Source organism: Ochotona princeps, chromosome 14 (assembly GCF_030435755.1).
Source record: "Ochotona princeps isolate mOchPri1 chromosome 14, mOchPri1.hap1, whole genome shotgun sequence".
Classification (NCBI taxonomy): Eukaryota; Metazoa; Chordata; class Mammalia; order Lagomorpha; family Ochotonidae; genus Ochotona; species Ochotona princeps.
Genome location: NC_080845.1, coordinates 4,137,249 through 4,149,134, shown reverse-complemented (window position 1 = coordinate 4,149,134; position 11,886 = coordinate 4,137,249). Strand labels below are relative to the sequence as shown.

General features: G+C 61.9%; 1 protein-coding gene across 1 annotated transcript; it reads left to right on the top strand.

Moving 5' to 3' along the window:
• Positions 1-4,168: 4,168 nt before the first annotated feature.
• On the top strand, positions 4,169-10,465 carry DOLPP1 (dolichyldiphosphatase 1). The gene is made up of 8 exons (XM_004593498.2): positions 4,169-4,408; positions 6,364-6,464; positions 6,641-6,725; positions 6,807-6,906; positions 7,039-7,137; positions 7,777-7,905; positions 8,182-8,271; positions 9,269-10,465. The coding sequence occupies exons 1-8, from the start codon at positions 4,333-4,335 to the stop codon at positions 9,303-9,305; spliced, it is 717 nt and encodes a 238-aa protein (XP_004593555.1). The 5' UTR covers positions 4,169-4,332; the 3' UTR covers positions 9,306-10,465.
• The last annotated feature ends 1,421 nt before the right edge of the window (positions 10,466-11,886 follow it).

Sequence of the window (11,886 nt, the reverse complement as noted above, 5' to 3'; positions counted from 1 at the left end):
CTGGCCCGTCCTTCTAGGGTGGGGTGGCTCTGACCTTGTCCCTACCCCCACCTGGGAAGCCCAAGGCCCCAAGGATACATCTCAGGCAGGGCCACAGCCCCCAGTGGCCAGCAGGCCCGGAGGAGACAAAGGCAAGGCAGGGCTGGGATAGGCAGGGTCAGGATCTGGACATGCATACCCCAGGGCTGCCCACGAGGGACTCAGAGCAGTGGGGCAGAGGAAGATGGGGTCTGTGGGCTCTGCAGTGAGGGACATGGTCTCCCATGGCTGTGTGCGCTTGGAGCCAACTGTACCCTGGCCAGACCTGAAAGCCTCACCACCCCCACACCAGGAGCTGGTGGCCACCCAAGCCTGGTGTGCCCACTGTGGCTGTGTGGGCTCTTGGCAAACGCAAGCAGCCAACCAAGATGCTGCCCCAGGACATTCCCGTGTCTTTCCAAAGACTTCATGTCTCCTCCCGCACGTGCTGCAGCCCCAGTGGGGGGCTCCTCAGCCCTGTGGCCCAGCAGGGCGCAGTAAGGATGAGCAGGGCTGAACCAACCCCTGCTCTCTGGAGCAAGAGGGCGGGTCCAGCAAGCACTTAGCCGCCAGTTAACGCACAAGGAGCCAGGCACGGGGAGCCACCCAGAGCCTGCAGACTCGCTAGTGTCCCTCACCTGTGATGGGAACTTTAATTTATTGCCTTAAACCTTTATTTTGAGGTTCCACCCTCTCCAGGCTGTGAGACCGGCAGCAGGAATTACTCCTCTGGTACCCCAGGCTGAAGGGAGAGGGTCTGGGTGGGAGGGCACATGGAGGAGAGACGGTGACGGTACCATGAGCATGAGGCACCCTCCCCCACCCCACATTCCGTTCGTTTGCACTCCCCCTGCGCTGTGAATGCAGCCCCGGCCGACCTGGTCTGCTCTGATTTGCTTCAGGTCACGCGGAAGTGGCATTTCCATTTTAACTGTTTACACATCCACGTCCTGCCTCTCACACTCAACATGTCACAGCTTCTGAGTTTGGTGCGGTGGAGCACGGGTACCTGGGAAGGTTCCAGGAGCATGAAGGTCTGGGTGTTTGTAGTGAGGAGCACCCTGGGTGTGAGTGGGCACCTGGGACGGGCTCCTACTTTGGCACATGGTGAACAGTGTAGGCATCCAGGCTGCGAGGCAACAGGTGATGGCCCAAGTACCCTGACACCCACAGGGGAGACCCAGATGGAGTTGCAGGCTCCCTGCTTGGCCTGGGCCAGTCCTGGCAGCCGTGGGTCTTGGAGGAGTAAAGCAGTGCATGGAAGATCTCTTCCCTGAAAAGTCTTTGAAGTATACGTTGTAGGCTGGACTGCGGAGTGGTCCCAGCCTGCCTGGGCCTGGATGTGCCTGCGGCCAGGTGGCAATCAGAAGTTGCATTGGAGAGGCCTAGCTTCTTTCAACATGTTTTCCCGTGTGCAGAAGGAAGGCGAAGGAGTTGCATAAAGAACATCGACTGACAGTGCAGTGACTGCTGTGTGGTCATGTTTATTCTGTGTATTTCTGAAGTGCTAGACCAAATTCCAGACACATTTCACCCCTTCACTTGTGAGCCAGCAGATAAAGGGGTGGGGGCCTCCTGGGCAACCTCTACAGGGCCGGAAGCCAAGCTGGTTACCTGCGGTGCCGGGTGCATAATGGTGTCCCAGAACATGCACTTGCTTGACTGCCTCACAGTGTATTCCACAGGCATACTGGTTGCCACACTGTGGTTCTAGACTTCTGTGGCTGATGTTAACAGCACAGTAGGTTAGACGGCCTCAGCAGTGCTGGTGTTCCACGTGGGTTCTTGTTTGAGTCCTGGCTGCTCTACTTTGCATCCAGCTCCCTGCTAATGCACCTAGAAAAGCAAACACTGCACCCATGTGGGAGACCTGGGTGGGGGCCCACATGCCTCAGCTCAGGCCAGCCCAGTCTCTGTCATTGCAGCCATTCGGGGAGTGAACCAGTGGAGGAAGTGCAACCGCTGGGTCTCTGGCTTTCAAATAAGCAAGTCTTGAAAAAACATTCCCAAACATCCCAGTGCCCATTTGCCAGCGACTGTTCTGTCAGCCTTTTGGGGGAGTTTTCTGTGGAACCCCTTGTTGCATGGGCTGATCTTGTGGGACAAGCAGGGCTTAAGAAGCTTGCTGTGTTGATGGGACTGCCCCTTAGGAGACCTGGCCCCCAGGGACCACGTGGATAGCTGCAGGCCCACAGCTGCCACAGGCCGGGCATGGGAGGGTGCGGGGGCTCCAGCATGACATGAGCCCACCGTTCCCCCCTGAAGTAGTTAGGGTTCCCACCAGGTTGTGAGCAGCTGCATGGGGCTTCTCGCACAGCTCTGCTCACTGGGTGCAGCTGTGATGGGGCGCTCTCCACAGGCTGCACCCTGTGCTACTGGCATCCTGATCGAGAGCCTGGGAAAGCAACAGAAGAGGGTTCAAGTACTTGGGCCCTGCCCCCATGGGGGAGACCTGGAGAGGCTCCTGGCTCCTGGCTTCAATCTAACCCAATGCTGGCTGTTGGGGCCACTTGGGGAGTGAACCAGTGGGTGGAAGATCTTTGTCTCTCCCTCTGTAAAATCTGCCTTTCCAATAAAAATAAATCTCTTATAAGGATTTATTTTTAGAAATTCATAGAACTAATTGGGCCATCCTCTCTTGCTTTCCCACAAGCAGTGAGCAGGGTGGGAAGTGGAGCAGCCAGGACACAAACCAGCACTGCAGGGTGGAGCCTGCTGAGCTGTTGCACGGCCCGCAGTAAGAATATACCTCAACACCACCACCAAAGCACGCTGTCCTCATCTGTGACATGACATACCAGATGCCCCACCAGCCGCGGTTCAGTTACAGTAATACATGACGTGCACACAAATGCGACAGGAGGGATGGCCGTTGCATGCACCTGTTGTGTTCCCCCACAGCGCAGTGGAGGGATGTGCTGGACCTGTGGGGCAGCCTGGCTTCAGGAAGCCCGTGTGCTGGCGTCTCCAAAGGGCCTCCCTGATGGCCTCTCCAGCAAACACCATTTATGCCATGGAGCTCAGCAAACGCTGCAAGGCGAGGAATGGGGGAGCTGTGCTTGGCTGCTCCAGCCCAGTGTCCATGCAGATGGCTGGTGCTCTGGGCCTGTCTTCCGCTACAAACTGCGTGCAGCGCAGGGCGTCTTCCCCCACTCCATTTCCAGCTCCCAGTCCCAAACCAACACCTGTCACCCAGCCCATGAACATTGTATCCTGTGGGGAAAGCATCCCCCCACTTCCTTTCTCCGACTGAGAGGCCAGGGACCGGTCACCCTGCGACAGAAGCTGCAGTTTCCCTCCCGCTTGTCCCTCTGCCCCCAGGAGGTTCTTACATCCAGGGAGTCACTACAGAGCTGGGTAGGCGCGTGGGCTTGGCCAGGCAGAGGGGGGCCGGGTTCCACAACCAACCAGGAGGGACCCACACAGCTCCCGGCCATGCACCTGCTCCTGTCCGCCCCTGCTCGCTCTGCAGCCTCCTCGGCACCCCATCCCTCAGGAGGAAGGCTGCCGGCCTCCACGGGATCCAAGGAATCGAGCGTTTCTAGCAGGGTGTCAGATTTGCTTCAAGGAGCCCCTTGGCCGGGGTCACCCAGAGTGGCGAGTCGGGGGAGCTGTTTTGGGGAAGCGGAGGGCTGGATGTGAAGCCGTCTTGGGGTCAAGAACGTTTCCAAAGTGACTCGCTAAGCGGAACACGCGTGACACGCTTGAATGAGTAAGACGGTAAGGCGCCCGCAGCCGGGGCCAAGCCTCGGTTCCGTGAGGCGACGGCAGGGCGCACTCTGCGGGTGCCCCACGAGAGGCCCCCGCGTTTCCCGGGTCTCTGGACTCAGCTGACTGGAAATGGGTCAGCCCAGGCCCCGCGGGGCCCTGTGTGTGCATGCGCGGCAGCGGGCGCGCGCCGGTCCAGGCCGGGTTCCCGGCACCTCGGCCGCCGTCTCTCGGGACGCAGTCTCTGCCGAACCAAAGCTCCCACCAAAGTTCAACACGCCCCCCGAGCGAGTGCCTGATTGGCTCGTCCTGCCCACACTGGGGAGCTAACCTGCTCTTGTGATTGGCTGCTCAGCCCTCCGCTCGGCGCCGGAACCCTCCCATTCTCTGATTGGCCAGGCGCCTACCTGTGCTTGCTCGGGATTGGGCCTGGGCTGAGGGCTCTGCTCTCTTATTCGTCCCTCCACGGCCTGCACGCTAAATGGCTGCGCCGCTACCTGTCCCGGCCTCCGATTGGGTGCGCGGCGCCTCCCCGGCGTGATAGGTCAGGGCCGCCGCCCCCTGGCTCCCCATTGGCTGCTGGGCGAAACCCGGTCTCCGGGTAAGATGGCAGCGGACGGCCAGTGCTCGCTCCCCGCTTCATGGCGGCCGGTGACCCTCACCCACGTCGAATATCCTGCAGGTAAAAGGCGGCCCGGGCGCCGAGGGCGCCTTCTCAGGGCCGGACCGCGCCGGCGCGTGCGCCCGGCCCCGCGCGAGGCCGCGCGGCGGGGACTCGGTGGGTTCGGGGTTGGGGGGACCCGGGTGGGAACTGTCAAAGCGCGAGCCGCGGAGGGGCTCGGCCGGCACGCGTGCCGCGCAAGCGCGGAGGGGACGGTCAGGCGCCGGGCCACCTCGGGAGCCGCGGGCCCGCCGCCGTGCGCCTGCGCAGCCGGGGCGGACTCGCGGGGTGCGCGGAGGGCCGGGGCCACGCGGGTGGGGTCCCCGGCCAGACCTGGCCAGGGTCAGGCTGTCCCCGCCCTCCGGGGTGCAGAGAATGCCTGCTTCCTTCCAAGGGGGGCGCTTTGGAGGATTCCCTTGTGGCCCGGAGTGTGCCACTCCAGGCCGGGGCTCCGTGTGGGTGCCCAGCCCGAGGGGGCACTCCAGGGAGCAGCGGGCAGACACGCCTCCCGTGCGCCAGCGCAGGGCCACCCACCCTTTAGCCAAGGCCCCCACGCGAGGCTGTCAAGTGGAGTGGGGCGATGGGGCGAGGACGTGTCTGGGATCCGCTGAGGCCTGGCACCTGAGGGGGTACCCCCAAGTGCAGGGCCCAGCAGGGCAACTGCAGCTCGCCAGCTCCCACCACCCTGCCCTACCGAGGAGGCTTGGCTGCAGGGCGAGGCCAGAGCCGTACCTGGGCAGGAAAACCCGAGAACCTGGGCCTGCCGTGCAGGGCCCCAGGGCAGTGTGCCAGAGCACTTTGACCCCCCGGGTTCTGTGCTCACACCCAGGGCGTGAGCTGAGGTGATGTGGCCCCAGGTGCTTGCCTGCCGGTTACTGTCTCTCCTCTACCCCACCCCCAGTACCTCCTGGTACTTGGCTCTGGGTGCTGTGGGACCAGGGCAGTGCCAGCAGGGTCTCAGTTGCCTGCTCGTGGGCCAGCTCTCCAGCTAGCTGCGCCCCGGGAAGGTACAAGAAGGCTCCGAGCCTGTCTTGTCAGGCCTCCTTCCCTGCTTCCTGGGGGCAGCTGGTGTGACGTTGGGGATAGCGGGGGCTCAGTGCGAGCTCCAGTGTGTGCGTGTTGTGGGGCTCAGGCACAGAGCTGGGTGTCTGCCAGACCCTGCAGGTGTCCCTGTGCACGGCCATGAGGGAGGGGGCAGGGCTTCGGGAGGCAAAGTCCCTTCCCCCAGTTCTTGCAGACAGACATGCTGGTATGGGACCTGGACTGTGCCCTCTGACTCTAGAGTGGAGCGGGTCTCTGGACTATCCCAGCCCGAGCCCTGCCCTCAGGCCTGGGGGAAGGGAGGCTGCCGCCCTCAGTGCCAGGATCATTGCCTGTCGGGGTTCAGGCTGCCTGCCTACTGGGGCTGAGGCCCTGCGGGGTTTGCTGTGCTCGGAGACCTGCAGGCTTGGCCCACTGGGTGCAGATGCCCTGCTTCAGCCAGACATGAGTACAGCCTCTGGTTCAGGCCAGAGACTTGGGTGGTAGTCCGGAGACCGCCTGGGCATGGCCCTGCCCCCTCCCCTTGGTCTCCTCTTCTGTGGTTTAAGTGCAAGGAAGGTCTGTGAGCTTAGTGTCTGGTGCCACGCAGGTGTGGCTGCTCTGAGCTCCAGGCCCTGCTATGTCCTTTCTGGCTCCAACCCTACTGGACATGGATCTTCTTTCTCTCGCCTTGTTTTAAATGTGTATTACTTGTTTGAAGATAATTGGTTGATTCCCCAAATGGCAGAAGGTGGGAACCTGGAACTCCATCCTAGTCTCCCATGTGGGCGTCAGGGGCCCAGGCATTTGGCTGTCCTCCACTGCTCTTCCAAGTGCATTAGCAGGGAGCTGGGTCGGAAGCAGAGCAAATGGGCCTCGGGCGCTGCAGGCGGCAGCTTGCTGTGCTGCACTAGCTCCCTGGTCCTCCTGCGACACCTGTACTGCGTCTCCCTCAGGTGATCTCTCTGGCCACCTCCTTGCGTACCTGAGCCTCAGCCCTGTGTTTGTCATCACTGGCTTCGTGACCCTCATCATATTTAAGCGGGAACTGCACACTGTGAGTTTCGCCCGGCCCCCAAGCCCCATCCCCTCCATACCACCTGCATTGGATGTGGCAGCCTCCCTGGCTCGCCTGTCAGGCTGCAAGAGCCACTTGCAGGCCTGGGCCTCAGGCCTGGGTGGCAACTGGCAGGTCCCCAGGGCCCCAGCTAAAGTGCCCACCCTCCCCTGCAGATCTCCTTTCTCGGGGGCCTAGCTCTGAACGAGGGGGTCAACTGGCTGATCAAACACATCGTCCAGGAGCCTCGGCCCTGTGGAGGTAGGGCCCAGGCTGGAGGGCCTGGTGGGGTCCCTGGCGGGGCATATCCCCTGTGATGCTCTGCTCTGCCCAATCCCCCAGGTCCCCATACAGCTGTGGGCACCAAGTACGGGATGCCTTCCAGTCACTCGCAGTTCATGTGGTTCTTCTCCGTCTACTCTTTCCTCTTCCTGTACCTGAGGTGAGCTTCTGCCTGGGCGCGGGGGGCCAGGAACACCCTGCTCACCCTGTGAGCCTCTGCAGGGGCCCCGGGGCCATGCAGGTGGCCTGGGCTGAAGGCTGAGGCAACCCTGGGGCTCGGCCTCTTTCCCAGGATGCACCAGACAAACAATGCCAGGTTCCTAGACCTGCTGTGGAGGCACCTGCTCTCGCTGGGGCTCCTCACCGCAGCCTTCCTTGTCTCCTACAGCAGGTAAGGAGTGAGGGCGGGAGATGGGCTCCCCACCGTGGGCTCCTGTGGGCTCCTGGTTCCTGTTGGACATGCCCACAGACCCTCATCCCAGAGCCTGGAGGCAGGCCTCACTGTAAAAGGGGCAGGATTCCAGCAGTTCCTCTAGCTGGTTCTGGTGGGACCTCTGGTCTGCTCCCAGCGTCCTGTGGGAGCCCCTCGCAAGCAGACCCGGGTCCAGGGCTAGGTGGGCAAGGGCAGACGGCAGCCGAGTCTTCTCTTCACTCCTGGAGCTGCCATCAGGGTCCTTGCTGGCTTCTTGAAGTTAGTCTGAGGCCAAATCCTGGGAGTCTGCACTATCCACAACTCTCCATCTCCGTGGGGGCATGCTCAGGGCCCTGGCCAGCGGGCATGGGACCCTGGGGCTGCGTGGGTCAGGCTCTGGCTAGTGAGCAGCGGGCACGGGGCCCTGGGGCTGCATGGGTCAGGCTCTGGCTGGTGAGCAGCGGGCACAGGGCCCTGGGACAGTGCGGGTCAGGCTCTGGCTAGTGGGCAGGCAGTGGGCACGGGGCCCTGGGACTGTGCGGGTCAGGCCCTGGCTAGTGGGCAGTGGGCACGGGGCCCAGTTGCTGTTCACCAGCTTCTCTCCTGGCCTCAACCCAGGGTCTACCTGTTGTACCACACGTGGAGCCAGGTGCTGTACGGGGGCATCGCTGGAAGTCTTATGGCTGTCGCCTGGTTTATCTTCACCCAGGAGGTCCTCACCCCGTTGTTCCCCAGGATAGCAGCCTGGTAACCACCTTCCTGAGCATCCCGGGTGAACGGAGCTTGATGGGAGAACCTGGGCACCCTGACCTAGCACAGACTCACTGACGGGGCCCACTGCCTTGGGATAGGGCTTGGGGTGGGCTGGCTTCCGCATCCCCCGGGGCCTTGCAGTCCCGGATGCCTCAGGACCCTCCTATGTCCTGACCTTGGGAGCTGTGTGCAGTGCCCTGCTGGGAGGAGCAGCACTGGTGGAGGCTCGTGCCCTGACTGGCTGGGCTGCTTGGGGTTCTGTCTCTCCAGGCCCATCTCCGAGTTCTTCCTCATCCGAGACACGAGCCTCATTCCCAACGTGCTCTGGTTTGAGTACACGGTGACTCGGGCAGAAGCGAGGTGAGTTCTGGGGAATGGTGGTGCCCAGGGTGGCTGCCCTGCTGCCATCAGCAGAGCCTGCTGTGGGCCAGCTCATGTGGCCTCACTTGACGAGGGCACCAGCTAAGGCTCAGCACGGAGTACTTGCTTGCCTGCCCTCCTTGGACCTTGGGGGCAGGGGATATTTCTGACCTTTGACCTTCTGTGTCTGGAGCCGGAAGGCTGGGTCCTGGGTGTCTCGGGCACCTTGGGGTGGATGGTTTAGATACATTCTTACCAACAGGTAAACTGAGGCACACCTCACACACAAGCCAGGAAACAATGGGGCTTTGAGGCCTCCTGATTCACTGTCTCTGCATCGTGCAGGGCAGGGCAGGCCCTCCTTGGGGTCTGGGGTCTTAGGGGGCCCCAGAGGCTTCTGAGCAGTTAGAGCAGGGCCTCCTAGCAGCCCCGCTTCAGGGCACAGCCTGCCAGCCCTGAGGGCGATGAGCCAAGGGGCCCAGTGGAACCAACTGTCAGTGGCCCCCAACGTAGCTGGTCTGATCAGCACCCCCAGACCTGCCTTTGTGTACCCGAACTCAGTGGGCACCTGTGTGTGCCTGGGGTGAGTCAGCTACAGCCCTAGCTGGCAGCAGAGCCACAACAGCCACCCCCACTCCACACCCCATCCACTCTGCACCCCTGTGACTGGTGTCATAGAGCCAGGCTCACAGCCACTTGTGGGGGTGGGATGACCAGAGTTGGGCACCCCCCCACACACACTCAGGTCTATGGGGCTTCAGAGAAGCGTGTGAGCCCCTTGCGTTCCTGGGCCTGCTGTGGGTGTGGCAGGAGTTCAGGGCTGTGCCCAGCCTGAGCCTGACCCTGGGCCCTGCCGACCCTCCCTAGGCCTGGCACTGCCAGGCTGGCATTTTCCCATTTCCTTGCAACTGTGGGTTGGGATGGGACAGGGATCAGCTGTGGGATGACCCCCTGGGTCCCTGCTGTCTCCACACCTGAGCCCCGTTCGATTTTCCAGGAACAGACAGCGCAAGCTAGGGACGAAGCTACAGTGAGCAGTGGGTACCACTAGGCCCGGCCTCCAGCTCTGGCCTGTGGCACGCCTCGCGGGACAGAGACGATGGCCCAAGACGAGAGCACGGACAGGCGGGATGCCGGACAGAGGGATGAAGCTGAGACCTCGACAGACCCCGGTCACCAAGTGGAGCCTTTTTTTTTTCTTATTTTAATTTGGATGAACAAGATGGACCAAAGGGCCGAGTCAGCCCCTTGCCAGGACCCTGGAATTGCTGCTCCTGCACTGCCGCCTGCCCCTGGCTGGCCGGGCGGTGCCCTTGGTGTGGATGCCAGGTGTGGGGCAGAGGATGAGAGCTCTTGCCTCTGCTGTCAGGCCAGGGATGTGAGGTGGCATGATGACGTGAGCACCTGCTATTTATTTTTCTGTTTTCTCCAAGGCCAGTGGGATTTTGGAGATTGGCCTGGAAGGGGCCTGCTCAGTGTGCAGTAGGACCCCGCCAGTGTCCTGGGCACCTTGCTTCCAAGCCCTGAGGGCACAGCCTGCCCTGTTCTGGGCCTCAGGGTGCCTGGGTGGGGTGGGGCAGGAGGAGGGAGCACCCCAGCTCTCCCACCATGGCCATTCCAGAACCTTGTGCAGTGTTTCCTTGTCTGGGGATGGAGCCAGGGCGCGTGTGCTGTACCCTGCATGGACCCTATGCCACAAGGGCTTTCTCTGGTCCCCCATCCCGTCCCCATGACAACCCTTTTATGACAAGTGAGCCCATGCGCGCAGGTGGGCACGCTTCAGCTGTTTACAGCTCTCTGTCCTGCCTCTGGGGGGGCGGACACCTGCCGTCCTGTCCTCCTGCCCCTCCCCCATAGCCCGGTCTGGGGAAGGGGCTTCCTCAAGGGACCCCGTCCCTGTGTGGCTGCTGCCCCTTCTGGGTGGAGGTCCCTCTCTGCTGCTGAAGCACAATGTTCCGGTGCTTTCTTTTCCTATTTGTGGAAGACAACGTCCCAAAGCCGTTCCAGACGCCCGGCCGGGGGCTTCGCCCAGGGAAGGTAGGTCAGGACTCCCACCCCTTCTCCCCTGCCCTTCCCTGGTTATTTTTATTTTGTACTTTTTGCCTGAGACAAGCCAAGTGTGAGGTGGTTTGACTTAAGAAACATCAATGAAATTGTTTACTATCATTTTCAAATAAACTCTGAAACTCGGAGAGCTTGAGCCCAAGCCTGGGAGGAGACTGTGGGATGGGCTGCATGGAGGACATGGTCAAGGCCACACACCCAGGGGCTCCCCACTGGTGTGGTGTGGCAGAGTTCAGGCTAGCCCCCTCCTGCCAGCACACTTTCTCCCCTACCAGCCAAGGCCCAGCCTGGGGGTCTGGGCCCAGCAGTCACTCTCATTTACCTTGCTTCCCCAGGGCTCCTGCAGCATGGGGCGGGGTGTGTGTGCTGCATGCTTCAGGGTGAGGCACAGTCAGAGCTGGGGGCTAACATGCTCTCTCTGCTCTCCATCATGGAGACACCCTCCCCCGGCTCCTGGGTTCCCACTTAAGGCAATCTGAGAGGGGACCGCACATGTATGGCAGAAGCAAGTGCTTGCCTGGGGTGGCCATGGCACCCTGACACGTACCTGGCACGCCAGTTTTTCTGTTCTTGGACTGCCTTGCCAGTCCTCCCCAGTCTGCCGTGTTGGAGGCCAAGCAGATACACGGTGGGCATGGGTTGTGGCCTGGTCCTCCCTCCTGCTCTGTGGTCAGGACCTCCTGGCTCAGCTCTGCCCCGAAGGGCACAGGTGTTGTGTGTGTTGGTCCCTCCTCCAGCGTTAGCATCCTGGTGACCTGACCCTCTCAGACATGGCCGGGGTGTGTGGGGTGGGGGGAAAAATGTATCCTCCAGCCCTGAGCTTGGCTGCCATGCTATCCAGCCCACCAGTCCAGTGCCTGTGGGACTTGGGACAGCCCAAGGCAGGGCCGGCAGGGAGTTGCTGGTGAAGTGTGAGGCCTGGCTCTGACACTGTCCCGGGCCCTCAGATCCACCCCCGCCCCACTGAAGTCTCCTTCTTTGGGGAGTCCTGGTGTGGTAGAAGTCCAGGGTCAGGTAGGGCAGGTGAGGTGGCCATCGCTGGCGAACACACTTTCCCGTTCCTCTGTTGTATTTTTCTTTTTATTGTCACCTTGCTACGGGGAGAAGGGGGCCTTGTACGACCACATACACAGTTCGGGATCCAGTGGAGTACAAGCCGGGGCTGTGAGCCCTGCTGTCCAGGAGAGCAGGTGGCTTTGTGGGCAGTGGTGACAATGCACCCCCGCAGTGTGAGTCAAGGCCAGGCCTTGGGGTCCCCTTTACCAGGAAACCTCGTCCCCAATCCCTTGGGGCCCCTGGGCGCCTGCCTCCCCCCGACCTTCTCCCATCTGTGGGAGCTAAGCTGGCGGGGCACAGACTGCAGCCTGGCTGGCCAGGGTCAGCCCAGACTGGGTCACGTTCCTAGGGAAGATCTGGGCAGGTGACTGGGCCCGAGGTCCTGCTCAACCTCTGAACTTGGCCTCAGAAGCCAGGCCACAGCTGGTCCTGGAGTGTCCTGCGGAAGGCACTTGGCTTGGGCTCGCAGAGCCCACCAGAGATGACCAGAGCCGG